This window comes from Panthera leo, chromosome D2 (assembly GCF_018350215.1).
Source record: "Panthera leo isolate Ple1 chromosome D2, P.leo_Ple1_pat1.1, whole genome shotgun sequence".
In the NCBI taxonomy this organism is placed as follows: domain Eukaryota; kingdom Metazoa; phylum Chordata; class Mammalia; order Carnivora; family Felidae; genus Panthera; species Panthera leo.
The window spans coordinates 86,933,870-86,961,711 of record NC_056689.1 but is presented as its reverse complement, the minus strand read 5'-3'; the positions used below and the strand labels follow the sequence as shown (position 1 = coordinate 86,961,711).

At 56.9% G+C, this 27,842-nt stretch overlaps 2 protein-coding genes across 3 annotated transcripts; one reads left to right on the top strand and one right to left on the bottom strand.

The window, feature by feature from the left end:
• Positions 1 to 5,053: 5,053 nt before the first annotated feature.
• Positions 5,054 to 8,746, bottom strand: ZNF511 (zinc finger protein 511). Its single transcript, XM_042908123.1, has 6 exons — positions 8,523 to 8,746; positions 8,188 to 8,261; positions 7,691 to 7,892; positions 7,380 to 7,504; positions 6,228 to 6,377; positions 5,054 to 5,434 (listed from the first exon to the last, which is right to left on the bottom strand). Exons 1-6 carry the CDS (start codon positions 8,673 to 8,675, stop codon positions 5,356 to 5,358), a joined length of 783 nt encoding a protein of 260 aa, XP_042764057.1. The 5' UTR covers positions 8,676 to 8,746; the 3' UTR covers positions 5,054 to 5,355.
• TUBGCP2 (tubulin gamma complex associated protein 2) lies at positions 8,726 to 27,713 on the top strand. Of its 2 annotated transcripts, XM_042908120.1 has the most exons (18): positions 8,726 to 8,817; positions 11,334 to 11,493; positions 13,455 to 13,583; positions 14,386 to 14,562; positions 15,693 to 15,852; positions 17,794 to 18,001; positions 18,265 to 18,464; positions 18,774 to 18,963; positions 20,141 to 20,286; positions 21,687 to 21,867; positions 22,474 to 22,654; positions 23,380 to 23,552; positions 23,842 to 23,970; positions 24,382 to 24,502; positions 24,854 to 24,997; positions 25,513 to 25,641; positions 26,336 to 26,499; positions 27,466 to 27,713. In XM_042908120.1, exons 2-18 carry the CDS (start codon positions 11,344 to 11,346, stop codon positions 27,599 to 27,601), a joined length of 2,718 nt encoding a protein of 905 aa, XP_042764054.1. In that variant the 5' UTR covers positions 8,726 to 8,817; positions 11,334 to 11,343; the 3' UTR covers positions 27,602 to 27,713. The 2 variants fall into 2 exon arrangements, with proteins under 2 accessions (XP_042764054.1, XP_042764055.1); XM_042908121.1 differs by lacking the exons at positions 8,726 to 8,817; positions 11,334 to 11,493 and adding an exon at positions 11,501 to 11,573.
• Positions 27,714 to 27,842: the final 129 nt, after the last annotated feature.

Here is a 27,842-nt window from a genome sequence, read left to right as displayed (position 1 = left end):
AACTCCACCCACACAGTCTGGCTGAGCAGCCCCAACCCAGTCAGGAATGCTCAGTCAGCTTGCTAAGGTGTCTCTCCATAACCATTTCCGACCCAAGATGCCTACCTGGGAGGTTCTCTGCCCAGGTGTCCTCACCGAGCTGGTCGACAGCCCTTTCATCTGACCAGGGCTTGGCACACAGACCACCCAAAAGTGAGCAAAGCTCTGTGCCCCCCCGCCCCCCCGCCCCAGCCAGGTGCCCTTGTTCCTAGGCAAGGCTGAAGCCAGCTTGTGAAGACCAAGACTTTCTGCTCTTCTGGAAAGGGGTACTGCCCCGGGGCAGATGTCTGTCCCTCCTCGAGACTTCTGCTGCCTGTCTGCATTCCCAGGGAGGACTTGGGTCCCTGCATGTCCTGGCCCGGACCCCAGCTGTGTGGACCTGAGGCCCTCCTCCAGCCAGTGTGTCCCCCATAGGAGGTCTTGAGCTTGCCAGAGCAACTTGGAAGGGCTCATCCATCGGGAACATGCACAGAGGCCTGGGGCCTCTGCCACCCCAGTCTCAGGACCCACATCCCGGAACTCCAGAGTCATGCCCCACCCCTGTCTGTGCCCTCTCCGTGCTTCACACCCAGGCGCCGCTGGTGGACTCAGAGACAGCAGCCCTGCCTCTGGGAGACCAACTGGATGAGGGGGACACGCCCCTTTGAGGGTGCAGGGGACAAAGAGAGGGTCGAGCTGTGCAATGGCACGGACTGTGGGTGACCCCTGGTAGGGCCAAACCAGGGGGTGGGACCATGGAGACCGCAAGCCTGGGTGTCTCATCAGTGTCATTAAACAAGTGACATAACAAATAGGCCTGGCGGTCTGGGTGACCCGAAGCCCTCTGAGCCCCGGGAGCCAACCCTGAGGCTCCAAAGTCAGGGTCCTGCTGGCGCGGTGACGGGGTTCCGGTCCAGGCGCTCTCAGAGCCCCTGCTGGGCACCTACAGTAGCTGCAGGCACCCCTGCAACAGCAGTGCCTGCTGGGGTCAGAGGGCGCTGCCCCGGCCCCGGCCCCGGCCCGGCCCCCAGGTCCTGTGTCCGTGGGCCCCCAGGGTGGAGCGGGTCAGATCCCAAGGACCACAAGGAAGCAGTCTGGAGGGCAGAGGTTCCTCGTGGGCTTCCGAAAAGGCAACGCTGGGCACTTCTCAGGCTGGGTCATGGGACTGGTGTCTACGGTCCCTGCCAGGACGTGCGATCTCACATGTGCTTTTGTCCCTATGAGCTGTTTCCTAACAAGGAAATGCTATTTTCTGTCAAGTAAAACGATGGACATGTAAATACTAACACAATTTCTGCATCGCCTGAGTTGCCCTGTGACCTGCTCCGTGGACCCACCCCGGTGCTGGGCAGGCTCTCCTGGACTGGGGCACGGCCCCAGCACGGCCCCAGGCTCCGATCTGCGCGTGCTCCCCGGCTCCAGGATAGTATTTCCGAGGATGTGGGCTGTGCTGGTTTTCTGATGTGATAACACACAATGCTAGTCAGATGGCCTAAAAGTTCTGGGACTTTCATTTTGACCTTTACTGTTTATTTATTTATTTTGAGAGGGAGAGCACAAGCTGGGGAGGGGCAGAGAGAGAGACTCCCGAGGAGGCTCCCCACTGTCAGCTAGAGCCTGACATGGGGCTCGATCTCATGAACTGTGAGATCAAAACCTGAGCTGAAATCGAGTTGGACGCTCAACTGACCGAGCCACCCGGGTGCCCCTTCATTTTGACTTTAAAAGAAGTGTCGTCTCCTTCACCAAAATACGGGGTTTTTGCTATTTCTGATATTCTCCATTATATGCTGTATTCCGTGGATTAGGCCATTCAGAAAAATAAGCGTGTAGCAATTCGCCTGAAATGACCAGCGTTGCAGGACATCATGGGAAGCAAGGGGGAGGGAAGCGTGTCTGGGGTGCGTGTATGAAAACCACACCAAAGAGCTACACTCTTCCTTGAAACACTGAAGGTGCTATTTGTTCTGAAGGCTGTACTTTGAAAATTTGTAGACTGCGGAACGATGCACTCACCCTGCCCTCGCTGAAGCCATTTTTGCAACTCGGGATGGTGCGTGCAGCTCCCGGAGGGAGGGCCCCACGACCCCAGGAGGCCATGGAGGGAGGCCACGGACGCCACGGGGCACGAGCCGTTCCTACTTTGTTGAAGCAATTGTTTGGGCTTGCTGCTAAACGGAGCTGAAACTAAACACCGCACACACCTGACCCTTTTCTTGTTTCACTGGGCAGGTGACCGCCTCCAGCATAAGGGTGCACAGAAGTTGCCAGAAGGGGTATCTTTGCCTCATTCTTGATTTAAAAAAAAAAAAAATTAACGTTTGTTTATTTTTTGAGAGACAGAGACAGAGCATGAGCTGGGAAGGGGGCAGAGAGAGGGGGGATGTCACAGATTCTGAAGTGGGCTCCAGGCTCCAAGCTGTCAGCACAGAGCCCGACGCGGGGCTTGAACCCTCCAACTGTGAGATCGTGACCTGAGCCAAAGCCGGCCGCCTAACCAACTGAGCCACCCAGGCACCCCCACCTCATTCTTGATTTTTAAAGGAAGTTGTTTTGTTTTTTTTTTTTTTTTGTTTTTTTTTTGAGACAGAGAGAGACAGAGCATGAACGGGGGAGGGTCAGAGAGAGAGGGAGACACAGAATCTGAAACAGGCTCCAGGCTCCGAGCCGTCAGCATATAGCCCGACGCGGGGCTCGAACCCACGGACCGCGAGATCATGACCTGAGCCAAAGTCGGAGGCTTAACCGACTGAGCCACCCAGGCGCCCCTAAAGGAAGTATTTTTAACCCCACCACAAGCATGGTAGGTGTGGTGGGTGTCTTGAAATAGCTCTTCCAGGCGACTGTCGTTCCATTCCGCAACTAGTTAATAGCAAGTTTTTTCCTCCATGAGTGTTGTCTTTTGTCAGATGCTTTTTCTGCACATATTGAAATGATGATATGATTTTCCCTTCAGGCTGTTAACGTGGTGTATTACAGTAACAGATTCTCCAGTGTTGAGACAAGTGTGAACTCCTAGAATAAACCCGTGGAGGGGGGAGCTTTTGACACAATTAAATTAAAAAAAAATCATAAAGATAATAAATGATAGACTGACCACATAACTGTAAAGAACTTACGTACAACAAAATACCATAACATGAAGTCCACAGCAAATCAGGAGAAACATGTAAGGTGATCTGCTTGGGGAGAGGTGGCAGGGTGATGTCCTGTCCTCTGCTTTGCAGTGCCGCAGGAAGCCTCTGGGGCACCGCCCCCCCCATCTGCCTGCCCACTGCCCACCTGCCCACCCACCTGCTGTGGTCTAACTGGACCACTTCATGGAGAGGTTGCCTCATCATCTCTCCAGGGTCGGTGCTGCTCCCTCCCCCCACCCGGGGGCTCAGTGCACTTCCCCTGTAAGCACTCACTATGCCCGCCCAAGGGCCTGATCTCGGTTCTGTCTTTCAGAGTCCAGAAAGAAAGCTGTTTGCCTCATGCTCCTTCCGAGCAGCCGGGGACAAGGTTTGGGTGGGTGTGAGCTTCTCACCAGTTGCTGTGCTTGTGGGAGTGTGAGGGGCTGCCCTCGGGACACGATGACCCGGAGCTCTGGTCCTTGAGGCTGGTCCTGTCCACACCTGCCTTGGCTTCCTTTTCCTCCTTTTTACTTGTCGAAGGGGGCAAGTGCGTGTGCACGGTTAGGGTCATCGTGCCCCTGGCTCCTGGTTTCAGCAGCTATCTACCCAGGGTCAGCCTCGTTTCATCTCAGCCCCAAACAGTCCTCCCTCCCAGATCATTCTGAAGCAGACCCCAGACATCATGTCATTTCCTTCACGAATATTTCGGGAAGTACCTTCTAAAGACTACTTAGGAAAACAGCCGCAGCATGACCACCACAGAATAGCGCTGGTGCCTGCCGAGTGTCCAGCAGCGTCCAGGTTTCCCAGATTGCCTCGCGATTTCTTTGCTTTTTTACTTACTTGTAAGACTTTTAATTTTTATACTTAAATCTCTATACCCAATGTGGGACTTGAACTCACAACCAGGGATCAAGAGTCGTAGGCTCTTCTGCCTGAGCCAGCCGGGTACGTGTTTGTTCTTTCAAACAGCTTTATGGAGACAAACTCACAAACCATACGGTTCACCCATCTAAAGTGTAGGATTCAACGCTTTTCAGCAGATTCACAGATGTGTGCAGCCTTCACCACGGGCAACTTCAGAGCATTTCCATCATCTCAGAAAAAAACCCTGTATTTTCTGGCTATTCCCCCATTTCCGCACAATCCCCAGCCCTAAGAACCAGTAACCTCCTTTCTCTATATATGTCCGCACACTGGGCATTTCTAGAAATGGAATCATAGAATACAGGCCGTGTGTGTGTGTGTGTGTGTGTGTGTCCTTTGTTCACTCAGCATGATGCTTTCAAGGTTCGTCCATGTTGTAGTAAGTGTTAGTGGTTCATTCCCTTTTCTGGCCAGTGTTTCATTTTATGAATACACCACGTTTTGCTTACCTGTTCCTCACTTGAGGGACATGTGAGTTGTTTCCATCTTTTGGCCATTGTGAATGATGCTGCTGCAGGCATTGGTGCACAAGTTTTTGGGGGGACGTGCATTTTCATCTCTTACGCGTATACCACTTTCTTTTGCGTGTGGATGTCCAGTTATCTCGGTACCATTTGTTGAAAAGACTACTCTTTCCCCACCAGTTGAGCACAAGTATGTGGGTTAATTTCCGGATTCTCAATTCACGGGGAGGCTGGCCCTGGCCGCAGGGTTCTCCCAGCGCCTAACGCCCCACCTGCCACGCAGGAGCCCCTTGGCTTCTCACCCCACCATCAGCTCTGAGCTGATGGCCGCTGGGGAAGACGGCCCTGGGACCTCTTGCTGAGCTAGGAGCGTCAGCGACTCAGGTGCTACATCCTCACCCCCCAGAGGCTCTGTGGCTTTGTAAATCTTTCCAAAAACTGAGCCCTGCAAACAGATTCCCCACGGAGAGCTGCTGCCCGTTTCCCTACGCAGCTCGACCACACAGAAGTCACGGCTGGAGACCGTTATGGCAAATATCTACGTATTTATACGGCACATCCTCAGGACGGCCCTGCATAGGGAGGTGGCATGGCGGGCCATTTCATTCACCAGAGCATGTGTCGGGAATCCGTGGGTCTGTCACTGCTTCTGCCGTCACACAGTTGTTCAGCGACACGGAGCTGGGCTGAGATGGAGGGTGGCAAAGGCCTGAGTCGGAGGGCGGCCGCACCAGAAGGCGAGAGAAAGTGCAACACTGACGCCCCATCCTGCGAAAGGCCACCGCTCGCTCAGAGTCAGCTCAGAGTTCTGTGGCTCTCCGTCCACGTTGTCACTGGTGTCCCTTTTTTTTCTTGGTGCTTTTAAATCCTCGTGATGCACCTTGACCGAAACAGATGGTAGAAGGTATTCTGAAAGAGAAGAGTCGTCTCCGTACTAAACCATTTCTTTTCCCAACGAGAACCCAACTCATAAAATAGCGTCGTGAGTTTATTCTGGCGAGCTCCTTCTCTTCCACTTTGAGGAACACTTAGGACAGGGCTGTCCCTTCCTGAGATGCCCTGGGCCCCGGGGTCAGCTCCCTTCCTACACCTGGCCATCCACCTCAGACCCGCTTCCACCAACACACTCTCGCCTGGGAGACTCGGCCAAGAGGGCCGCTCCTGACACGGGTTCCAGGCCCAGGCTTCCTGTGGCCCACCATCTGGAAGGAACCCTGACTGCCACGGCATCCGGGACCCACTTGCAGGCCAAAGGCTGGGCGGCTGCACGAGGGCAGCTGGGGGTGAGAGTCTACTTATCGGTTTGCACTTATTGGCAATTTCTTTCCTTCTGTCCTGTGTCCTTCCCAAAATTAGACTCGAAAACAAGTTTAGCCCAATAAGAACACAATTAGCAATAGAAAAACAGATCAGTAGATCATAACTTCGGCAACGACAGCCAACGTTCCTTCCATCCCAGTTTAGGCCACGATGCAAGGGGGGCGATGGTGCCTTCCCTTCCGGTGCCTCAGGGCCCAAAACAGGGCATGCGCAAGACACAAAGTGACTCGAGAGAAACAGAATCGGTCAGGCTCTCAACTCCTGCTGAAGCCAACACTCCAACCCTCTTCTCTCAGGGAGACTACTGCCCAGGGCCCAGCCCAGCATTCTCCTCACAAAGCACATGCTCACAACCTGCCCCAGAAGGATGCCAGGCACTGACCTGTGGCCGGAGGTCCGCCGCTCGCCCACAGGTTCTGGGAGGGAGGCCGCGTGTTCAGAGCAGACTTCCATGGCATCCCCTCCTGACTGCTCCCCGTCATCCCCCGGAGCTTCTGCGGATGCTCTTACAGCGGCCCCGGGTGTGGCTGGGCTGTGGAGACAGGGTGAGTGGTGGCTCCTGTGGCCCTGTCTTCCCCCCCAGACTGACCACAAAAACACTACTTTTCTTGCAAAAAAAAGTTTTTTAACTGTTTTGGCAAAGCATACTTTCCAGACTATTGGGACAAGCACAAGGGTTACAACAAAACCTTAAGTGAATGGTCATGTGACAGATGCCACGTTTGCAAATTTAGTGACAGTTACACCTCATGTTTTGAAAAAAGTATTTTTGTGGTGCCACGTGGTAAATGCCTCCCAAGGGTGCCCGCTGTCTTTCCACAACCACGAGAAGTTTGCTAATGTTAACCTTGCTATCGAGTGTCGTCCCCAATCCCTATTCAATCCAGCATTGTAGGACTCCTTTCCTTGAAATGGTCCCTCCGAGAGGAGAGAGTCACCTTACACTCAGAACCTCGTGACTCTCCTGTGTTGCAGTGGGCTCTCAGACTCACAGTACTTTAAGAGCAAAGTCCTGCTGAGGACTACTAGCCTGGTAACACTTCGACACGATTCCCAGGATGTTCTGACGGACTCTGCCAAAGGAACCAGTTGCAAGAGGCAAAGAGATACAAGTTTAAGAATGACTCCTGATGCATTTCCCCAGGCTGTTCTGAGCAGTGGTGGTAACAAAATGGCTTCATTGTCCAAGTTACCAACCAGACGAAGAGCTGGAGGGTCTGCGTGAGGGGAGGGCCTCCCAGCCTGGGACAGATTCCCAGAGGGCCAGGTCAGCAAAGCAAGTGGGGCTGCAGCCCCCAAGAGGAGATACAGGTAGAGCAGAGAATCAGGTGACATTCCTAGGTGCCCCAGGGCAGACAGCAAGATGAGATCCCAGTCATTCCCAACAGGGCCAGCAAAACCATCCCCTACTGGTTTCACTCCTCCTGCCTGAGAACTCCCCACCCGACAGCACCCTTAAAGTCCACACACTCAAAACGCTTTTCTAAATTCAGGGGCCCATCCTGAAGCTTGGCACGTGCACCACCTCGCGTACCCTCTGCTTTTCTTTGGCTTATCAAATCGGAAGTCCGCAGGGTAGAGGTGACATCTCACCAGGTGATCTTTCCTGTCTTTGCTGGTCTTGAACTTCTCTGCACAGCCTTCCACCAGGCACTGATACTGAAACAGAAACAGTGTCACCTCCATCCTGACTCACAGAGTCCCCGCGCACCTTGCCCCTGACCTCCAGCTGGGAGCAGTGTGCTGACCCCCCCCCCCCCCAGCTAGGCAAACAGCTTGGGGACAAACCCCTCCTCCGCCCGAGATGACTGCCCTTGGCCCAAGGAACATGGACACATCACCCACCATGTCCTGCCTTTCAGACAGGATCTGGAACAGTGAGTCATGCCACTCCAGGATGTGGACGTCCAGCAGGTGCACTGAGGGGAAGGCCCGTCTGCAGAAGGAGCAGACGTTTCTGTGCAGAGTGTGGTAGTGGTGCTCATAGTCCTCCAGGCTGTCAAACACCTGGCAGCAGCCTGCCACCTGACAGGTAAACTCAGGCACCCTGGCAAAGGAAACCACCTTGTGGGAATGCCGTCCTGCTGATGACAGAGGACCTTACGCTCCCAACTGACACCTTTCCTTTAAGCAGTCTGATAAACGGTAAAGCTCTGATGTTTCTTTGGCAATCCCAAATTCTAGTTTCTTAACAACTAAATTTTCACAGACCGGAGAGGAGGGAGTGAAGCCAGAACAGAGGAGCAAGGACGGTGGTCTGGCAGAGGGTAGGGTGGAGGATCACCCAGGAGCGAGCGGGCTGGATCCAGGGAGGGGGCAGCGCTGGGCCCAGAGGCGAGTACCTGGGCCTCTCCGGCGCCTCTGTCACCTGTGTGAGCACGTCCTGAAGGTAGAGGTGTCGCAGCACGTCCCCATCCTGCAGGAAACGCACATCATGGGCGGGGCCGGTCTGCCAGCCCCGCCCCCGTCCGCCCCGCCCCCATCCGCACGCCCCATCCACGAGCGCCCCGGCCCGTATCCCCCGCCTCGCCCGAAGCCCCATCCGCGAGCGTCGGCTTCGTCCCCGCCCGACGGTCCCGCCCCCAACCGCGAGCGTCGGCCCCGCCCACGGCCCCCCGCCCTGCCCGCCGGCCCCGCCCCCGCCGACAACCGCCCTCTCCCTCCTGGGCTCACAGACCTCGAAGAACTCGTGCTCCCGCGGGAAGCGTACCCGGCGCGCCGCGAAGCGGAAGGGCGGGGCTCCGGCCGCGGGGTCCCGCTCCACCGGCAGCGGCTCGGCCGCCCCGGGTCCCCCCGCCAGGCGGGAGTGCAGCGCGGGCGGCAGCTGCATCGCCCTGCGCGCTGGCGGCGCCACAGCCTGCCGGCCACCGTCCGCGAGCCGGCCGGGGCGGGGCCGGAAGTGACCTCGCGCCACTTCCGCTGCCGCCGCGGGTTTCGCTGTGAGCTTAGGCGGACCGGCGCCCGGACGCGCGGTGAGTCCGGCCGCGGGCGGTGGAGCCTGAGCCTTGCGAAGGGGAGGCGGCGGGGCTCAGTCTCCCTTCCCCGCGCTCCGCCGCCGGCCGTGCGCCGACCGCTCAGGGGCGCACGGCCGGCGGGCGTCTCGCCCCTGGACCCCGCGCTCGGGTACGGTGCTGGCCTGTGCGCTGCCCCACCGACGGCTCACGTCCCAAACTCTAACCGTGCGGCCTCCCTGCTGTGAAGACTCCCACCCCTCCTCCGCCCTCATTACCCTCACCCTTGTCCACGCCGCGTTTGCCTCCCACCTGAAGGGCTGGCGCGGCCTCTGGGTCGTGCTGGTCTCCAGACCAGTAACCAAACTGGAGCCAGAGTGGTCTTTGCAAAATTCACGTCCTACGGCAATGCTTCCTTGTTTAAAGCCCTTCGGTGGCTTCCCGTTACCTTAGTCCAGCGGCTCTCTCGTAGCCTGTCAGGCCCTGCGCGTTCCGCCTGCCTTTCTAGTCTCCTCCCTCCCATCAGCTTCTGAGGTGCGCAGGACTCTGTGCCCGGTGCTCAGTGCCCGCCGGTGAAGAAAGCAGAGGACGCCTCTGCCCAGCCGCGGACACGGCTGCCTACCTGGTGAAAGTTACCTAGTTAAAACAGCGATGGGTGATCCAAGGGACGCAAGGACGCTTGAGACTTACTGGGGGGGGGGGGGGGGTGCGGGGTGGCCATGGCCGGACTCCCCTCCTCCCCCAGGTACTTCGGCGTTGATAGGACCTGTACACCCATGCGTGCAATATAGTCAGGAAGTGAGGTAGTGTTTCTTTAAAAAATTAGAAGATAATTTTAGAGCTGTCATTTAAAGAGCATAATAAAAATCTTTTGGCTCCTTCATCCTGGAAGTAAAGGCTTGTGGCCCCATCCCCGGTCCGTTTCACAGCTAAGAAGAGCCCTGGACAGATTCATCGCTTATGCTTTACTTTTCTGTCTCTGAAAAAGCATCAGGGCTCTTGACCTTTTTTTCACAAATTTTGTTTTACAAGCCCATTTGTGCAATTAGTTTTTTTTTTAATTTTTATTTTTTAACATTTATTTATTTTTGAGGCAGAGAGAGAGACAGAGTATGAATGGGGGAGGGTCAGAGAGAGGGAGACACAGAATCTGAAGCAGGCTCCAGGCCCCGAGCTGTCAGCACAGAGCCTGACGCGGGGCTCGAACCCACAGACTGCGAGATCATGACCCGAGCCGAAGTCACACGCTCAACCGACTGAGCCACTCAGGCGCCCCATGTGAGGATAGTTTAGAATAAATGTTCACGTTGGGGCGCCTCGGGGGCTCGGTCGGTTAAGCGTCCTACTTTTCAGCTCAGGTCATGATCTCACGGTTCATGGGTTTGAGAGCCACTGTGCTGGCAGGTCGGAGCCTGGAGCTGCTTCGGATTCTGTGTCTCCCTCTCTCTCTGCCCCTCCCCTGCTCACTCGCTCGCTCTCTCTCAAAATAAATAAATATTAAAATAAAATAAATACACATTCACTTAGATGATCTTTCTTCTGAAGCCCTATCTCCACCTACTTGTATCTGGGGGACAGGTGTTTTCTTTCCATGGTAAACGCAGTGCCCTTGCCATCTAGCATGACCTTGTAGTCCATCCATCATAGGACACCTAGTCTAGCCATTATAGGACAACCCACATTCCTTAGGAAGCCTTGTAGAATGTAGAATGTGTGTAAAACCGATTGCCCTGAGATTCAAAGAGGCCTCAGCGGAAGAGTTCTGTGTTGTCTTTTCTGTCTTGCTTGTGGTTTGCAGTGCCTCGTTCAGGCTCTTCTGTGATCACTAAGGTAACTGATGGTGACTCAGATCCAGTTTTCCTTTGGTAAAACCAGCCACTTCTCCAGTAACGTTTCCTCGTGGTCGGCCCTATGTAGTAACGGAATTTGTTCCTGCTTGTCTAGTAACAATACCATGGGAACTTACTCCGTATGGGCCCTTTGGTGTTCTATCAGGATGATTTTATTTGATCTCCGCAGTACCTCTATGGGTAGGATTTACTACTCACCCCTTGGCAGGAGAAGCCTAGAGAGATCAGGCTCCTTGCCGAGGACCTTACAGCCCAGAACTGGCCAAGTCAGGGTTCAGACTGCCTGGGACTCCGCAACCCATGCCCTGCTGTGCCTCATGCCCATAACTGGTTATTGTGAACTCCTCCTGATTTTAAAAGTGTGTGCTAGTGACTTACGCACCTGCTGACGCTTAACCGTTCTGCTTTTCTGTTTGAAGATTCCCTGACTCTGGCCAGTTTTCGATGTTTAGCATGAGTTGATGATATTTGTATGTGCGGAACTTGTTCTCTGTCGCACAAGGTTAGAGTCTCACTTGCCCAGTTGCAAATTAATATTCATTAGTTAATTAGCATATGGGTTGTGTGCTATGTCTACTGCTCGTTTACCTCAGGCCTCGTCTTCACTAGAGCTGTTAGCACAGTTTTGTTTTTTGTAGACGGCTTTCCTCTTAGCTTTAGGAGAACATATTGTTGATGTTGTTTCAGAGCCAAAACTATGAGTGAGTTTCGGATTCACCACGACGTCAATGAGCTGCTCAGCTTGCTGCGTGTCCACGGAGGGGATGGTGCTGAGGTCTATATCGACTTGCTGCAGAAGAATAGGACCCCATATGTCACTACCACTGTATCTGCACACAGCGCCAAGGTGGGCCCCGTCCTGGTGCGGCACTGTGTGCACTGAACAAGGTGGGCCCTGTCCTGGTGCAGCACTGCGCACTGGACAAGGTGGGCCCCGTCCTGTTGCTGCACTGTGTACACTGGGTAAGGTGAGCCCTGTCCTGGTACAGTGCTGTGTACTAGGTAAGGTGGGCCCTGTCCTGGAGCAGTGCTATGCACTGGACAAGATGGGCCCCGTCCTGGTACAGTGCTGTGCACTGGACAAGATGGGCCCTGTCCTTGGCACAGTTTGTGCACAAAGTTCATAAGCTTCCTGACTGAGCAGCCACAGCATTACCAGTGCAGATGGCAGACAATACTTGTCAAAGGCTTTTCTTGGACCAGGAATTCTGCTCAACTCCATGCTTCTGATGCTTCCTCATAACGGCCCTTGTTACTCACTCTGTTGTACAAATGAATAAATGGTGGCTCAGGGAGACTGCTGGGCTGTCACCCTGACCTCAGAACCCAGGTTCTGAGTCCCCTGAGGAAGGAGACTCAGATATTCCTCTGGATGGAAAGGAAGCTCCTGTATTAACTGCATTGCAATCCCTCTAAAGCAGGTTTTTCTGTTTTTATTCAAATAGCATATAATTCAAAATTACGGATCTTCAGTACGAGATAATTTTGAAATTTGTTTTTAGAAACACTCTGTAAAGCTTGTATTATTTAAATAGCTTGATAATGGGGCGCCTGGGTGGCTCAGTCGGTGACGCGTCCAACTTCGGCTCAGGTCATGATCTCGCGGTCCGTGAGTTCGAGCCCCGCGTCGGGCTCTGTGCTGATAGCTCGGAGCCTGGAGCCTGTTTCGGATTCTGTGTCTCTCTCTTTCTTACCCTCCCCCTGTTCATGCTCTGTCTCTTGCTGTCTCAAAAATAAATACACATTAAAAAAAAATTTTTTTTTAATAAATAGTTTAATAATGGCACAAGGATAATTAGAAAAATTCACTGAACAGACAGACTGGGAACACAGAAGTGATCTTAATTTATTACAAGGGGAGCACCATAAATCAGTGAGTGAACATAACCGCTGAGCCTATCCCTGGTTCCAGAGGGAATAGAGTTAAATGCGTAAACTTAAAAAACATTTTTTTATAATGTTTATTCACTTTTAAGAGAGAGAACACGAGCTGTGGAGGGGCAGAGAGCCCAACACAGGGCTCGAACCCATGAACTGTGAGATCATGACCTGAGCTGAAGTTGGATGCTTAACCTACTGAGACACCCAGGCGCCCCAATGCATACATATTTTTTAATGTTTATTTATTTTTGAGAGCGAGAGAAAGAGACAAAGTATGAGCAGGGGAGGGGCAAAGAGAGGGAGACAGGCTCCAGGCTCTGAGCTGTCAGCGCAGAGCCTGACACGGGGCTCAAACCCCCAGACTAAGAGACCATGACCCAAGCTGAAGTCGGACACTTAACCGACTGAGCCACCCAGGAGCCCCTAGAGTTAAATGTGTAAAGTGAATGCATAAACTGGTAGAAAGATCTAAATGGTCATTTCCTGATCTCAGGCTGAGGAAGCACACAGGAGGGAAATTGTGGGAGATCATGGGTAGGTTTAATGAGATATTTTGTTGAGTTTAAGTTTTATTTCAGGGGTGTATGATTATTTAACCTACCTAATTTCACTGTTTTGGTTTTCGTGTTTAATTTTCTGGAAGATTTAAAAAAATTTTTTAACATTTTTTTAACTTATTTTTGAGACAGAGGCAGAGCATGAGCAGGGGAGGGGCAGAGAGAGAGGGGGAGACACAGAATCCAAACCAGGCTCCAGGCTCCAAGCTGTCAGCACAGAGCCTGACGCGGGGCTCGAACTCACGGACTGCGAGATCATGACCTGAGCCGAAGTCGGGCGCTTAACCGGCTGAGCCACCCGTCCGCCCCTGGAAGATTTTTAACAGTTGTTTATTATTGTCACTAAATCTTTCATGTTTATGCTTTTGAGGTTAAAATAGCAGAATTTTCTCGTACTCCAGAAGACTTTCTAAAGAAATATGATGAACTGAAATCTAAAAACACAAGGAACCTTGACCCACTGGTGTACCTGTTATCGAAACTCACGGAAGACAGAGAGGTAATGGCCGTGGACTCATCGAGAGTGTGATGCGTGCTCCTGACGGAGCTTGTGTGTGGAGCTGCTCTGATTAACCTGTTCTACGCACGTGGGTTGGCTCAGTTGCGACAACACATCGTGAGTCTGCTGTCGGACGGCACCTTTCTGCTCGCCTGCAGCACCCAACACGGGGCTCCTTCCCTGCCTTGTGCTAGCAGCACTCTGGTGTACCGCAGGGGTGTGTCGGTGGTGCGTCAGGAGGAACAGTAGCTCATGTTGGCGGTGCCCCTGGGAAGTTTGACCGCGGTTACCCCTGTGGTTGGAGGGTTTTGTATTTCGTAGTCTCACGCAGGGGTTTTGTCTGTTTTGAATGGGCATGTTACTTGTGACCCTAAGAAAAACACCTAGCGTCATGTCAAGGCCGGAGATGCTGTTGCACCCGAGGGCGTCTGGGGATGTGCTTGGGCCTCTCACTCCTCAGGCCCAGGGTCTGGAGAAGGTTGTGGTGCCACACCAGGCATGTTTGACCGTCACACAGAGGGAAGAGGTCTTGCCACGTGCGGGACGGGAGACTGGCCGAGTGTAGAGAAAAGGCTGAGTTGGGAACAGGGTTTGGGAGTTGGCTGTCAAGCGTCCGCGGGATTATCGCCCTCTCTGAGCATGTGACACCTCACGGCAGAAAACACGGAGAGACTGACTGCGGCCCACAGACTCGGGAGTTGCCGCTGCCCTCCGTGGGTGGCTGGGGTCAGGAGGGAAGGAGGGGGCCTGGCCGTGCCCAGCAGAGCACAGGCGTGTAATGTAGGGTCTCGTGTGTTTTCAGACCCTGCAGTACTTACAACAGAACGCCAAAGAGAGAGCCGAGCTCGCGGCCAGCGCTGCAGGCAGCAGCACCAGCGGCTTCAGCGGCCCCGCCACGGCCTCCAAAATCTCCATGCAGGAGCTGGAAGAGCTGAGGAAGCAGCTCGGCAGCGTGGCCACAGGCTCCACGCTGCAGCAGGTACTGCACCCGCCGTCCACGGGCCACGCCTGCGGGAGCAGGTGCGGCGATGGGGTGTGTGCGAGCTAGAGAGGAACGTGGACGTGGAGGGGCCGCGGCTCGCTCCTGATGGGGACCTAGCTGCGTGGGGACGGCAGTTCTGACGCACGCTGCAGGTCAGAAACGCGAGGCCCTGCGTCACCCGCGCCGGCTCGCCTGTTCTGGGCTCGCGTGTCCGAGGCACTCGTGTGGGTCTTGCCCTGTATACTGTGATTCTCCGTTTCCATCCATTAGGTTTTCACAGTTTGTTTCTTAAGGTTGTATTTTGTAGATAATTTCATCTACGTTGTGTTATCTTCTGTGCTTACTGTTTTTCCTTGCTCTTGATTTCGTGTCCTGCCCTGGTCACTTGAGGGACAGCTGTCTTCTCAGGCTATAACTTCTGTGGCTTTCAAGCTCCCTCAGAGCTGCGTCCCCACGAGGGTCTGAGCAGAGCACGTGCCTCTTGAGCACCATGGCTCTGACACATGACAGCCAGTGCCGGTGGGCGTGTCCTATCAGCACCTCCCGTGTCCCCACACTGCCACCCCGTGTGATCGACGAGAAAATGGTCTGCACCTGCCTCTCTCCCTGGCCACCTTTGAGCTGGCTCTCCTGACAGCCGGGCCACCTCGGCCTGCCCTGGTCAGCTTCTGGTGGCTGGTTCCGCAGGAGGACTGCTGCTCCGGGCGTGTCGGGGGTCGGCCTTTCCCTGGGTGGATCTCTCCTCTACGCCCGCCCTTCTCCAGCTGGCTGGGAGGGGCGGGGGGGTGGCCTGGTTTCCTTGACCCATCCGTGACCCATCAGGTCGTGACTAGACCTTGTGTCTCCGGGAAAAGTGACGGGGTCCGTGTGTAGTTGTCCCCAGAAGGGTGCAGCCTGTTGCTGGTGTTGCTGGTTTACCTGTGGGTCCTGCACAGACTGGGACCCTGACAAGAGGCTGGGTTCCCGTCTCGTCCCCAGCTCCTCACACTGTGACGGGCGTGGAGACAGTCGTTCCGCTTCCTCATTTGCGTTCAGTGGGCGATCTCTCCAGTGCCGTATGTGTTAGCGTTAAGCGTTTGTACTAAAAGTATATATTTTTTTTTGTTTTTTGAAAACACCCTCGCCAGTCTCTGGAACTGACAAGAAAGTTGCTTCGAGATAAGCAGAACAAAAAAAACTCAGGCCAGCGCCTCCCCGTCTTTCCACCGTGGGTATACGACAGACCCACCCTCCTTGGGGACTTCCTGCCTGGCTCAGGCGTCAACACGGACATGGCTGTGCCTATAGGTATGCGGTACGTCTGTTTCTCACATCTGCGTGTGTGAGCGGCGTGGGGCACCGTTCTTCCTGTGCTTTTGTGCTCAGGAGCGCCGAGCTCTTGTGTCCTCCCTGTGTCTGCCCTCCCCGCCCCCCACCCTCCTCTTCCAAGTGCTCCCATGGTTTGCTCCTGGGTCTTTTCTGATTGTTTCCCTCTCCACAGTGACCTTTTAGTTTGAAGGAATCATGCCCCTGTTGTGATCTCAGGTCTCTATCCCTAGGATGTCTCCCTGAATTTTGGCTCATGGGGCCCATTGTCTGCCGCTTGTGTCTCCCGCGGGGCTCCTGACTTGCCCTCTGGTGTCCCCGCTCCTCTCGTGACGACCGGTGTCGCTGTTTGTCAGGTCCTGGAGCTGGGGGTGGCCCCTGTGTTCATTTCCTTCCCGCTGCCCCAGCCTGGTCCCGGGCCCAGCCTTCACCAACCCTTCTTGCTCACACACTGTCCTGCCCTCACTGGCTTGGGCCTCTACCTCCCCAGAGTTTTCTGTGCTGAGGAATGTTCTGGATATGCTGTATCCAGAACGTATGGTGCCATCAGCTGAATGGAGCTCGTGGGCATTGAAATGCAGCTAGTGTGGCTGAGGAACAGGTGTTTTGCTCTCTTTACTTGGCCCAGGTGGCCGGTGGCACGGAGCCTCGTGTCCCGTCCCTCCTCCCTGGGGTGCTCTCCACAGTCCCAGAGCTAGCGGCTTTGAGCGGCAGGGGTGTGCCCCACGTCGCCTCTGCAGCGACTCCCCAAACCCTGGCGAGCCACAGAGACCCTGCTGGATCGTTCTCCCGGCCGCGGTTCGCGGTGCAGCGTCCCCTTCGGAGCAGTCCCTTCCTATCTCGCCTGCCTCTCAGCAGCACGGCTCGCGGTGCTCTCTCCCACACGTGGGCAGGGTGCTGGAGGGGCAGGGTGGCATCTGCCCCTGAGGCCGAGGTCCCCTCCCTCAGGACCAGCTGACCTGGCGCTGCACCCCTTAACCCCACTGAGAGCGTGCGCCGGGGCTCTGAGTGGGGTGACGCTCAGGTTTCAAGTGAGCGGCAGCCGAGGCTGGTGGCCGTTCCCGGAAGACGGCCCTGCTCACGGGGAACGGGAGCTGTGGGTGATCTTGTCGTGGCGGGCTCGTGGAGAGGAGCCAGAGCTCAGAGTGCGCCTCCGCGTGCCGGGTGACCCGGGCCACAGACGGCGGCTGCCTGCTCGGAGCCCGTGTCCCGCGCGTGTGGTGCAGCACCACCCTGAGCCGCCGGGCCCCGGTTTGGGGCACCGTGGGGCCGACACAGGCACGCGTGGGGCCGGCTGTGCGAGGCTGGGGTGGGGGGCGGCTTCGTGGAGACACCTTTCTGCCGCTGCTGCCTCTGGCTGCCCGCGCACGGCGGTCTCTCCCGGCAGGTGTTGTTGGGGGGCGCGGTGGGGGTCGTGTCAGGGCCCGTGAACCGAGAGAGGCAGGGGGCTGCCTGGGTCAGGAGGTGTTTGGCGGGCGGCCCTGGGGATGGCTCGCGACTGTCCTTCGGTCCGCGGCGTGGTTGTGAGGGGACCGCCTCATACTGCGCGTACCCGGTTTTAAAGTCTTTGAAGAAAATCTTTTTGTCGCGCCGCAACCCAGACTTGCTGGCCGTGACCAGTGCTGTGGGAACAGCTTACGGCAGAAGTGCTCCTTAATTCCTAACCACGTCCTTTTAAGGCCGGGCGTTTATCTGAGTGGGAGTTTTTCTCCGCCCGGGGCTTTAAGGCTGTGGCGCACCGCTCCGGGGCCAGTCAGGTCCCCGTCAGCCTGGTTCTCACGCCCGTGAGCGCTGGAGGGCGTAGCACCGGGGAGCCGGTGGGGGAGGGGGGCGTGCCGAGGAGATTCCGGCGGGAGCGGGGACCCTGGACGCGAGGCCACGGCCCAGCGGTGTCCACGGCCCAGCGGTGTCCACGGCCCGCAGGCACGCTGCCCCTGACCGCCCAGGAGTCGGCTGTGGTGGAGGACCTGCTCTACGTGCTGGTGGGTGTGGACGGCAGGTACATCACCGCCCAGCCTCTCGCCGGGAGGCAGAGCCGCACCTTCCTCGTGGACCCCAACCTCGACCTGTCCATCCGGGAGCTGGTGAACAGGGTCCTCCCGGTGGCTGCCGGTTACTCCACGGTGACCAGGTGGGCGCCCGCCTTCCCAGGTGCTCCTGATCCCTGCAGCTCAGTCCTCGCGCCCCAAAAACAAAACCCCAAGAGCGCGCTTGTCTTGTCGTGACCGGGTTTCACTCCTGGCACGGTCCCGAAGGGCCTGGGGACAAGTGCAGGGGGCTGGTGTCTACAGGTTCCCTTCAAGGGTAAGAGCTTGAGTGGGGAGGGGACCCAGAGCTTGTGACATCTGATCTGAAAACTCAGCCTCACCTGCTCAGGTGCCCTCTCCCTCCTAGGTTCATTGAAGAGAAGTCTTCCTTCGAATACGGGCAGGTGAACCACGCCCTGGCAGCCGCCATGAGGGCCCTGGTGAAGGAGTACTTGATCCTGGTCACACAGCTGGAGCAGCTGCAGAGGCAGGGCCTCCTGTCCCTGCAGAAGCTCTGGTTCTACATCCAGCCAGCCATGCGCACCCTGGACATCCTGGCCTCCCTGGGTACGTGCCTGCCCTCCCGCCCCCGGGGACGTGCCGGCCCTCCCGCGGGAGCATCGGCAGGACCGGCGTGTTGTGCGGCCAGAGCCCGCGGGGCGTCAGGTGTTAGTCTGTGGCAGGAAAACTCTGGAAGCTCTTCCTGATAGGCTTTAGTTAGCGATCACAGCGTTACGGTTTGAGTGTGTCCCGCGAGAGCGGCACCTGTCCCCGGGAGACCGGAGATGAACTGAGGCCCTGGCCTCTCGTGACATGGCCTCAAGCGCCAAGGGCACCCCCTTCGCCGCACTGAGCGCCACCTCCACCTCCTTGCAGCCACCTCGGTGGATAAAGGCGAGTGTGTTGGGGGGTCAACCCTGAGCCTTCTCCACGACCGGAGCTTCAACTACACGGGGGACAGCCAGGCCCAGGAGCTGTGTCTGTACCTCACCAAGGCTGCCAGCGTGCCCTACTTCGAGATCCTGGAGAAGTGGATCTATAGAGGGATAATCAACGACCCGTACAGGTAGGCTCGCCGGGCCCGAGGAGAACACCGGTGAGGTACGCGAGGGGCACACGCCCACACGAGCCCCGGGAGGCTTTATCTTGTCGAGCGGAGGGCGTCGGAGTCGCCCTGAGCGGCGGCTCCTGGCCTGAGCTTCCTTCCTTCCCAGTGGTGAGACTCGAGCGTTCCTTCTCCGCATCACGCGTTTAAATACGTAAACGGAGCTTGGGTAGCTCACGAAGGAGTCTATTGTGTTGAGGTAGATTTCTTAAAATACTTTAAAAATAAGTCTGTGGCTGGGGTAGTGTTTCTCTGCTAATGGTGCAAATAACAGTCTGAGGGGAGGGCCTTACAAGGAACACGATTTTATTTTATTTTTTATTTTTTATTTACTTATTTTTTTTTAAATTTTTTTATTTTATTTTTGTTATGTTATGTTTTTTAACGTTTATTTACGTTTGAGACAGAGAGAGACAGAACATGAACAGGGGAGGGGCAGAGAGAGAGGGAGACACAGAATCTGAAACGGGCTCCAGGTTCTGAGCTGTCAGCACAGAGCCCGATGCGGGGCTCGAACTCACGGACCGTGAGATCATGACCTGAGCCGAAGTCGGACGCTTAACCGAATGAGCCACCCAGGCGCCCCAGGAACACGATTTTAAAATTGTGCCTCACGCGGGGCGCCTGAGGGACTCGTAGGTTGGGCGTCCGGCTCTTGGTTTCGGCTCAGGTCATGATCCCAGGGTTTGTGAGTTCGAGCCCCGCGTCAGGCTGACAGCACAGAGCCTGCTTGAGATTCTCTCTCACCCTCTCTCTTTATTCCTCCCCTGCTTGCACTCTCCCTGTCTCTCTGTCTCTCGCATAAAATAAAGTTTTAAGTAAACTTGAAAAAACAAGTTGTAAAATCCTGCCTTGCGAGAGCGGTATCTGAAGCAGGTGTGCTGGGGTCGCGCCCCTGCTGTTGGGGTCGTGCGTTGTCCGTGTCTGTGATGGAGGGAAGTGCCGAGTTCCCCTGGGAGGGGTGGAGGTAGAGGTCCCCCTGTGGCCCCGTGGCCCCGGGTCTTCTCCGAGCCCCTGGTTGAAACAGCTGCCCCCGGGGGTGTGGGTGGGTTCACTGTTGCTCACAGCCGGGGACCGACTTGGGTGGGGGGGGGGGCTCTGGTCGGCCAGACCCCGAGAGCGTCCGCTGTGCCTGCAGCGAGTTCATGGTGGAAGAGCACGAGCTGCGCAAGGAGAAGATCCAGGAGGATTACAACGACAAGTACTGGGACCAGAGGTACACCGTCGTGCAGCACCAGATCCCCTCCTTCCTGCAGAAGATGGCAGGCAAGGTCCTCAGCACAGGTGAGCCTCGCGGCCCCGGTGTGCCTCTGCCTGTGGCCTTGCCGTCACGGCCCCGTACCCGGTGGCGCCTTCCCTGCCTGGCGACCGTCCCGTCCGACTCCTGTGGCTCTGGGTACTGTTGCTTTGTGCCCTGACCCTGGGGGTTTGTCTCACAGACGCCTTTTCTTTGCCACTTCGCTTCTAGAATTCTGTTATCACTGACAGGAAAGTTGCTTCCCTGCTCCCAGCTGACCCCAGACGCGGGGCTTTTCCACACCGGCATCCCGCTCTCCTGTTCTCTGTGGACACAAGCTGGGCATCCTGTAAATTAGCCCTCATCCCATCCACCCGGGGTTTGTGGCGGGCTCCTTGGTTTGAGGCTCAGTCCTTTGGGGCGGCCCCCACATCAGCAAGTACTGGGTCCTGTCTGAGTGGCTGCAAATGGGAGGCTCCCATGGCCCCCTCCTCTGGTGTGATCATTTGCGAGGACGGCTCACAGAACTCAGGGAAACGCTTTACTCTCTAGATTACCAGTGTGTTATAACGGATACAAGCGAACAGCCAGGTGAAGGGTCCATGGGGCGAGGTCTGGGCAGGTCCCGAGCACAGGGGCTCCTGTGCCTGTGGATTTGGGGTGCGCCATCCCCGTGTGGATGTGTACCCCTCCCTGGAAACTCTTCAGACACCTTGGTTTAGGAATTTTATGGAGGTCCCATTATGCAGGCATGATTGATGAAATGATTGACCGTTGGTGATTTATTCAGCCTTTCCCGATCCTGACCTCAGTGGGCGGTGATGACGGGGTTGGGTCCCCTGGCCACCAGCCCTCACCCTGAAGCTGTCTAGGGAAGCTGCCGAGAGTCCCTCTCTGGCCTGAACTCAGGTGTGGTCAGAAGGGGCTTCATGAGTAACAAAATCCCAAGAGTTTTAGGAGTTCAGCGCCAGCAACCAGGGACAGAGACCAAAGATCTGTTTCTCACTGGGTTGGTCTCATACCATGACAGGAAAACAGCCGAGGATGCAGGCCTCACTGGGCCAGTGATGGTCCTGTCGCCATCACATGGACTGACGTACCTGACACGCTGCTGGCCGGGAACTCGGCACTTTGGTTCTGGGAGCTGTGCTGTCTGGGACGGGGTCGGAAGAGGGTTTAGAGTCTCATTCTCTGAAATATTTTTGAAATTATTTCTGTGTTCTTAGAAGATCTGGAGAGTCCAGCCTGTTCTAGCACTTAGCGCTTCTGTGCTCCGTGGGTGTCAGTTGGTTGTGTTTCTCTGCCATGTGTAGAGGGTTGTAGGCTGTTCTCAACCTCTCTTTCCAGTTCTCTAGCTACTGTTTGGGTTACAGCATCCGAGGTTCAGGTCTGTGGTTTATTGTACTTACGGTGAAAATTTTAATTTGCTTTCTCCCTGTCTTTTCAGGAAAATATCTGAATGTAGTCAGAGAGTGTGGCCACGATGTCACCTGCCCAGTGGCCAAGGAGATCATCTACACTCTGAAGGAGCGGGCATATGTTGAGCAAATCGAGAAGGCTTTCAACTATGCCAGCAAGGTCCTGCTGGCCTTCCTGATGGAAGAGAAGGAGCTTGTGGCGCACCTGAGGTGTGCCGTCTGTCCTTGGCCTCCTAGCTCAGCATGTGTAACCATCGGGGGTGTCTGACCAAGGCCACAAATTAACTTTTAGTGGCTCTGTCCTATTTATGTAAAAACCAGCACACTGCCAGGTTGTCCTGCCTGAGAAGACAGCCTGAGAACCTTGCACATTTGTGACCCTGCCACTGTGGTCCTAACTCCCCGAGGCCCAGCAGGGCAGTGTCTGCCTGCGTCACCTTGTCTGCAGTGACACAGCCTCCCAGTCTTGCCCCCGGCCCCACCAGCCCCTTCCAGGCGGCATAGCCGGGCACAGAGTTCTTTGCCCCTGCCTAAGAGCTGTTTGTTTCCGTTTGTTTGAAGCTGACCGCCGGTCTCCCCTTTCTAACATGTTTCCTGGTGTGGGGCGCTGGCCATGTGTTTGACACGTCCTTCCTGGGCCGTGTGGCCCCTCCTGGCTTCCCCCTGTCCCCCCGCCGCCCCCATCATCAAAACCGCTGGTTCTGGTGGGAGCCCTTTGCAAGCACGCAGCTCTTCCTCGTCAGACGCCTGCCTCTCCGAGTCCAGGCCGCTGTGCGCGTCGGCCAGTCTTCCCGATGACCTTGCGTCCGCCCGCAGGTCCATCAAGCGCTACTTCCTGATGGACCAGGGGGACTTCTTCGTGCACTTCATGGACCTCACCGAGGAGGAGCTGAAGAAGCCGGTGGACGACATCACTCCCACCCGCCTGGAGGCGCTGCTGGAGCTGGCCCTGCGCATGAGCACTGCCAACACGGACCCTTTCAAGGACGACCTCAAGGTGGGCTGGGGGTGAGGGGGCGGGGGGAGCACCTTTCAGGCCGCTCCCCGTGTCCCGAGAGCTGGAGCAGCTGCCTGAGAAAGACATTTGAGGTAAAGACACGGGAGGAACCAACTCTTGACAGTGATACCCGCAGCCCGGGTGTGCGCACGTGGGTGTTTTATGGTAAATGCAGCACAGTGACGTTTCCTTGTCTCTAGCTTTCTCTGTTACGAGAACGCACTGTGTGTGGCGTGCGGCACGCAAAGCGTGCGTCCGTCAGCTGTCCCGGTAAGGCTTCCGGTCGGCAGTAGGCTCTCGGTGGTCGGGGGAGGGGAAGTCAGAAGTTGCACGTGGATTTTCAGCTGAACGGCGGGTTGGCGCCCTGACCCCCGACGTTAAGGGTCGGCTGTGCTGTGTTTCCAGACCCACGTACCTTCTCTTTCAGCCTGAGCCTGGCACCTGCGGTAAAGTTGTAAATCTGGAGGGATTCAGGCCTTTCTGACTTCACGGTTTTTCATTTATATCGTCAGGTGTATTTTAAATGATCTCTCCGTACGTTTGTTTTCCTACTTTGGTGGAGGAAAGACGCCTACTTTTTGAGTGGGGGTCTCTTGGCAGGCGCTTGTTTTGCAAGCTGGGCTCGGAGATGGAGTCCACCGGAGGGACTTGCTTCTCCGGCCTGTGCTGCGGCTGGATTGGTGCCGTGGTCAGGACTCGACGCCATTCTCTCTGTCTTTCCCAAGATTGATCTGATGCCGCATGACCTCATCACCCAGCTCCTGCGGGTTCTGGCCATCGAGACCAAGCAGGAGAAGGCGATGGTCCATGCCGACCCCACCGAGCTCACGCTGAGTGGCCTCGAGGCCTTCTCTTTCGACTACGTCGTCAAGTGGCCCCTGTCGCTGATTATCAATAGGTGAGCGTCGGTCCTTCCTGACCCTTCCAGTACTAGCTTCTCTAGACCTTACAGCAGGTCTGCCGGGAGGAAGGGACTGGATCCGCCCGGCACCTGCCTTGTTCTGCAGAACGTCCAAGGAGCCTCCACACCCATTTGTGTCCAGGGTGGGCTGCCTGGCGCCTGGCGGCCGGAGTGCAGAACCGCTTCGGTGCCGCCGAAGCCCAGGCCGCCACCTGCTGCGAGCCTCATGAGCTCTGGTGCCGCCCAGAAGCCTACCTACGCGCCTGTCTCCTCCCGCTCCCTGCAGGAAAGCCCTGACCCGCTACCAGATGCTCTTCAGGCACATGTTCTACTGCAAGCACGTAGAGCGGCAACTCTGCAGCGTCTGGATCAGCAACAAGGCCGCCAAGCAGTGCTCCCTGCACTCCGCTAAGTGGTGCGTCTCGTCTGCGCGCACGCGCTCCCCTCTTGCAAAAAGGCAATTTGTCGCACACCTTTGTAGCTTATAGATCCGTGACATGTTTCACGTTGCGGAGCAGGGCCACTGCCGACCGCGGTGGCCACTGGCTCTGTCCCTCGGCCGTCTATGCAGACTTGGGGGGGTCGGGCCCGTTAGCGTGAGCCCTTCGAGGTTTGGGGGCGTGTGCTTCCTCCTGCTGGCTCACACGCAGCTGCTCACTGTCGGCCAGGGGTGCCCCACAGGCTGGTGGTGTTCGTGCCCGCGTGTGGGCCCCCGTGGAGGGGCATGAGCCCGGAGCAGACGCCCTGACGACAAGGCGGGTGGCCCCCACATGCTGTAGATGCACCGACTCCCTGTCAACTGTGCTGAAACCGTCTGCTCGCTCAGGTTTGCCGGCGCCTTCACTCTGCGGCAGCGGATGCTCAACTTTGTTCAGAACATTCAGTACTACATGATGTTTGAAGTCATGGAGCCGACCTGGCACGTCCTCGAGAAGAACCTGAAGTCTGTGAGTCGTAGCTTGGCGTGTCGGAACGTTGAAGAGGCTCCAGCGGGTTCTTGAGGAGGGAGCGTAGCAGGTCAGGGGTCAGGGGTGAGAGCAGCGCCGGCCGCAGGCTGATGGGGAGGAAGCGAAGCCCTCCGCACACACGAGAGGCTTCCCTACGAGCACGGTGAGGGTGTGCGTGTGCGAGAGCAGGCGTGTTGGGGGTGATGTGTTGTCCCTCAGAGGCCACAGGGTCATCTGAAAAATGGCGACAGACCGGAAGCGTGCAAAGCTGCAGCCGAAGCCAGGCCCGCGGAGTCCGTCTACTTGCGAAGTCGTTCCCAGAGTGAAGGCCGGGTCCTTCTCTCCGCACAGGCGTCCAACATCGATGACGTGCTGGGCCACCACACGAGCTTCCTGGACAACTGTCTGAAGGACTGCATGCTGACCAACCCGGAGCTACTCAAGGTGTTCTCCAGGCTCATGTCCGTGTGCGTCATGTTCACCAACTGCATGCAGGTGCGGCCACCCCACAGCCCACTCGCCTCCTGCCATCTGTCTGCAGGGGTGCTGCTCTGAGTCCCCTTCCGCCGGTATGGGCCTCTGTTCTGGGCCTTTTTCTGGACACCTGCTGTTCTTTTTGTCCGACTTGAGCTACTTGATTCAGTTACAAGCAGCTGCCCCAAAGTATTGGCACAGAATATAAGTGTTGGAAGGCAGAGGGGGTGAGGTGGGGGTTCACTGGGGCTCCAGGGCCTAGGGGGTCTGAGTCGGTGGGGCCAGTGGAGAGCGTGCGAGGTGTTGGCCAGCCTCCAGAGGACAGGAGCCTGGGAACTGGTTCCTTAGACCTCTCGCGGTCACGTGGGGCTCCATCGGGGGAGAAACGTTCTTCAGTCAGTCAGTGGACCAGCCCTCGGGCAGGCGCCCGTAAGGTCACGTGGGCACAGCAGACACCGCCTGGCTGTGCGGAGGCCCACCCTTCACTTGGGCCGGGCGGGTTGACGCTAACAGGAGCGTTTCTTTCTGACCCCAAGAGATTTACGCAGAGCATGAAGTTGGACGGTGAGCTGGGCCGCCTGATGTTGGAGCATGGCACAATGCTGGGGCCGCCCACGGAGGCCGAGCGGGCGGAGGAGCGCACCCGCAAGGAGCTCGCCAGGAAGGTGTGCTTCGTCCGGCACCGCCGGGCCTGCAGCTTAGCAGGCGCGCCTGCTGCCGCCCTTCACTCTTCTTTTGGTTAAAAAAGTTTGCTTTGAGTTAGATATTAAATATGAGTCCCAGAGAATCTTCTCGCTCGACTTGTCCAAACCTCAGCCCCTCTGTGCTTGAGGGCAAGGCCACGGTTCCCCCAAGGGGAGGAACGCCCAGGTGTGGGCGCCCCTTGGAGGGCCTGGCACACAGCAGGCGTGGGGCTGTGGGCCCTGCCGTCCTTATGGTCAGAGCCCGGCCTTAACTAGAGGGGCCTCCTTGGAGAGGATGTCGGGGCATAGGCCCTGCAGCACCAGCCCAGGCCCCTGCTCCCGGGCCCCTGGGTCCGTTCCCTCCACTGAGAGGGAGCCAGGAGAGAATGCTGCATTAGCTCGAAAACCTGAGTTGCAGAAAAAACACCCCAGGCGGGCGGGTCTACTGCTTGCGCGTGTGGGTGGGAGCAAAGCAGGGTGCCAGCTGCCCAGACTGTGTCTCTGTCCTGGGGTCTCGGGAAGCTTTATGTTGTCCTAACTCTTTCACCTTGTATCACGCAAAAACTTGCCCAGATCCTTTCTTCTATTAGAGATAAAGGGACAGGGAAGCTGAGCTGGTGAGAGCAGTGCCGAGGCCGGACTGGGGGCGCTCACGGTGCCCAAACTTGTCTTCTAGTACCTGGCTGAGCACGTGGACGCCCCGCAGCTGGCCTCCAGCTTCGAGGCCACCATCAACAAGTTTGATAAGAATTTCTCAGCACATCTGCTTGACCTTCTGGCCCGACTGAGCCTCTACAGCACCAGTGACTGTGAGCACAGCATGGCCAGCGTCATCTCCAGGTGGGTGCGTCATCTCCAGGCGGCTTCCCGCGTGGCCACGGGCGCGATCCTGTCCCTGCCTGATGGGACTCCCGGGTTTCCCTCGCCGGCTCCCCCTTCACCATTGCCACGCAGCCTTGGGCCACCTCAGGAAGGTGTCACTGAGGCAGGGTCTGCTCGGGCGTGAGGGTGTCTGTCCTTAGCCTCCTATGCGTCACCCCCTGAAGTCACAGACGGGCGTGCGTAGCGGTTCGTGTTCACTCGTGTGTGTGCGCCAGCGTGTGTCGGGCTGCCCCGTCAGTGCCCCCATAGCCCTAGGCTATGCACGGCAGCCGCGTCACCCCCCACCCCCTGCCCCCATTTTCAGATGAGCAGCCAAGGGGTGGCCACGGGAGGGAGGATGGGACCGGGGATGCCATTTCTGCCGTGGGCTGTGAGCACCCAGTGAGGGTCGTGGCGGCACGCACTAAACCCGCCCCGTTTGGGCTCCTGACTCTGTCTGTGCCTTGTCACTCTCGGGTGGTGGGGGGTGGGTGTGGTGGTACATTCCTGGTGACTCTGGGAGGGGCCCCGTGGGAAGGGGGACCAGCAGGCCGCTCAGCCAGTTTGTGGTTCTGGGGCCGTCAGGTTCCCACTGCCCGTGAATCCTGGACACACAGCTCTTCCGAAGGGAGGCAGTGGCTCAGCTTCTTTCCAGGAGATTGAGGGGGTGTCCCTGCCTGGGAAGGTGTCCTATGTTGGGCATCGGATGTCCTAAGGACAGGGCCTGGGACGCTTGTTGTTTAATTTTCATGTGTGTCTGAGTTCTGGTGTCAGTATTGCTTGAGAAAGCGGAGGCCGGATGGAGCCTGAGGCCCTCGTGTGGGTGCGTGTCCCTCGCACCTGGTGCAGAGACCACCCTTCCCCCTTTGTGGGGCGGACAGGCTGCCCCAGGGAGGGCGCCTCTGCACCTGGGGGTGCAGGAGCCCAGCCCCTCTCCTCCCGCAGACTTGACTTCAATGGCTTCTACACGGAGCGCCTGGAGCGTCTGTCTGCAGAGAGGAGCCAGAAGGCAGCGCCCCAAGTGCCCGTCCCACGGGGCCCCCCGGCATCTGCGCCCAGGGTTGCCGTCACCGCCCAGTGAGGCCAGCAGGTGTTGCAGAAGAATGAGTTCAGAAGCCATCACGTGAATGAATGTTGCTGAACCACATGTGTTTGTGTGTGTCGTTACTGTTTAAATATAAAATCCGAGGGGCGTCTTGCCAAGCTGCTGTCATTGCTCAGGGCGCTAGGTTCCCTTCACAGCAGCCACCCGCACCGGGCCGGGTGCCTCCATAGGTGTGTTTGTGTGAGTTCTTCTATTGAATAGGGTGAGTTTTTAAAAA

Coding starts and splice junctions, on each gene's coding strand:
- TUBGCP2 (XM_042908120.1), top strand. CDS start 11,344: ATGAGTGAGTTTCGGATTCACCACGACGTCAATGAGCTGCTCAGCTTG. Junction 18,002..18,264: donor GGTTACTCCACGGTGACCAG/GTGGGCGCCCGC, acceptor TCTCCCTCCTAG/GTTCATTGAAGAGAAGTCTT. Junction 24,503..24,853: donor TCGAGAAGAACCTGAAGTCT/GTGAGTCGTAGC, acceptor CTCTCCGCACAG/GCGTCCAACATCGATGACGT.
- ZNF511 (XM_042908123.1), bottom strand. CDS start 8,675: ATGCAGCTGCCGCCCGCGCTGCACTCCCGCCTGGCGGGGGGACCCGGG. Junction 6,378..7,379: donor AAGCCAAAGAAAAGCAGAGG/GTACGCGAGGTG, acceptor CTGTCTCCACAG/CCCAGCCACACCCGGGGCCG. Junction 5,435..6,227: donor CGGCGGACCTCCGGCCACAG/GTCAGTGCCTGG, acceptor CTTCTCTTTCAG/AATACCTTCTACCATCTGTT.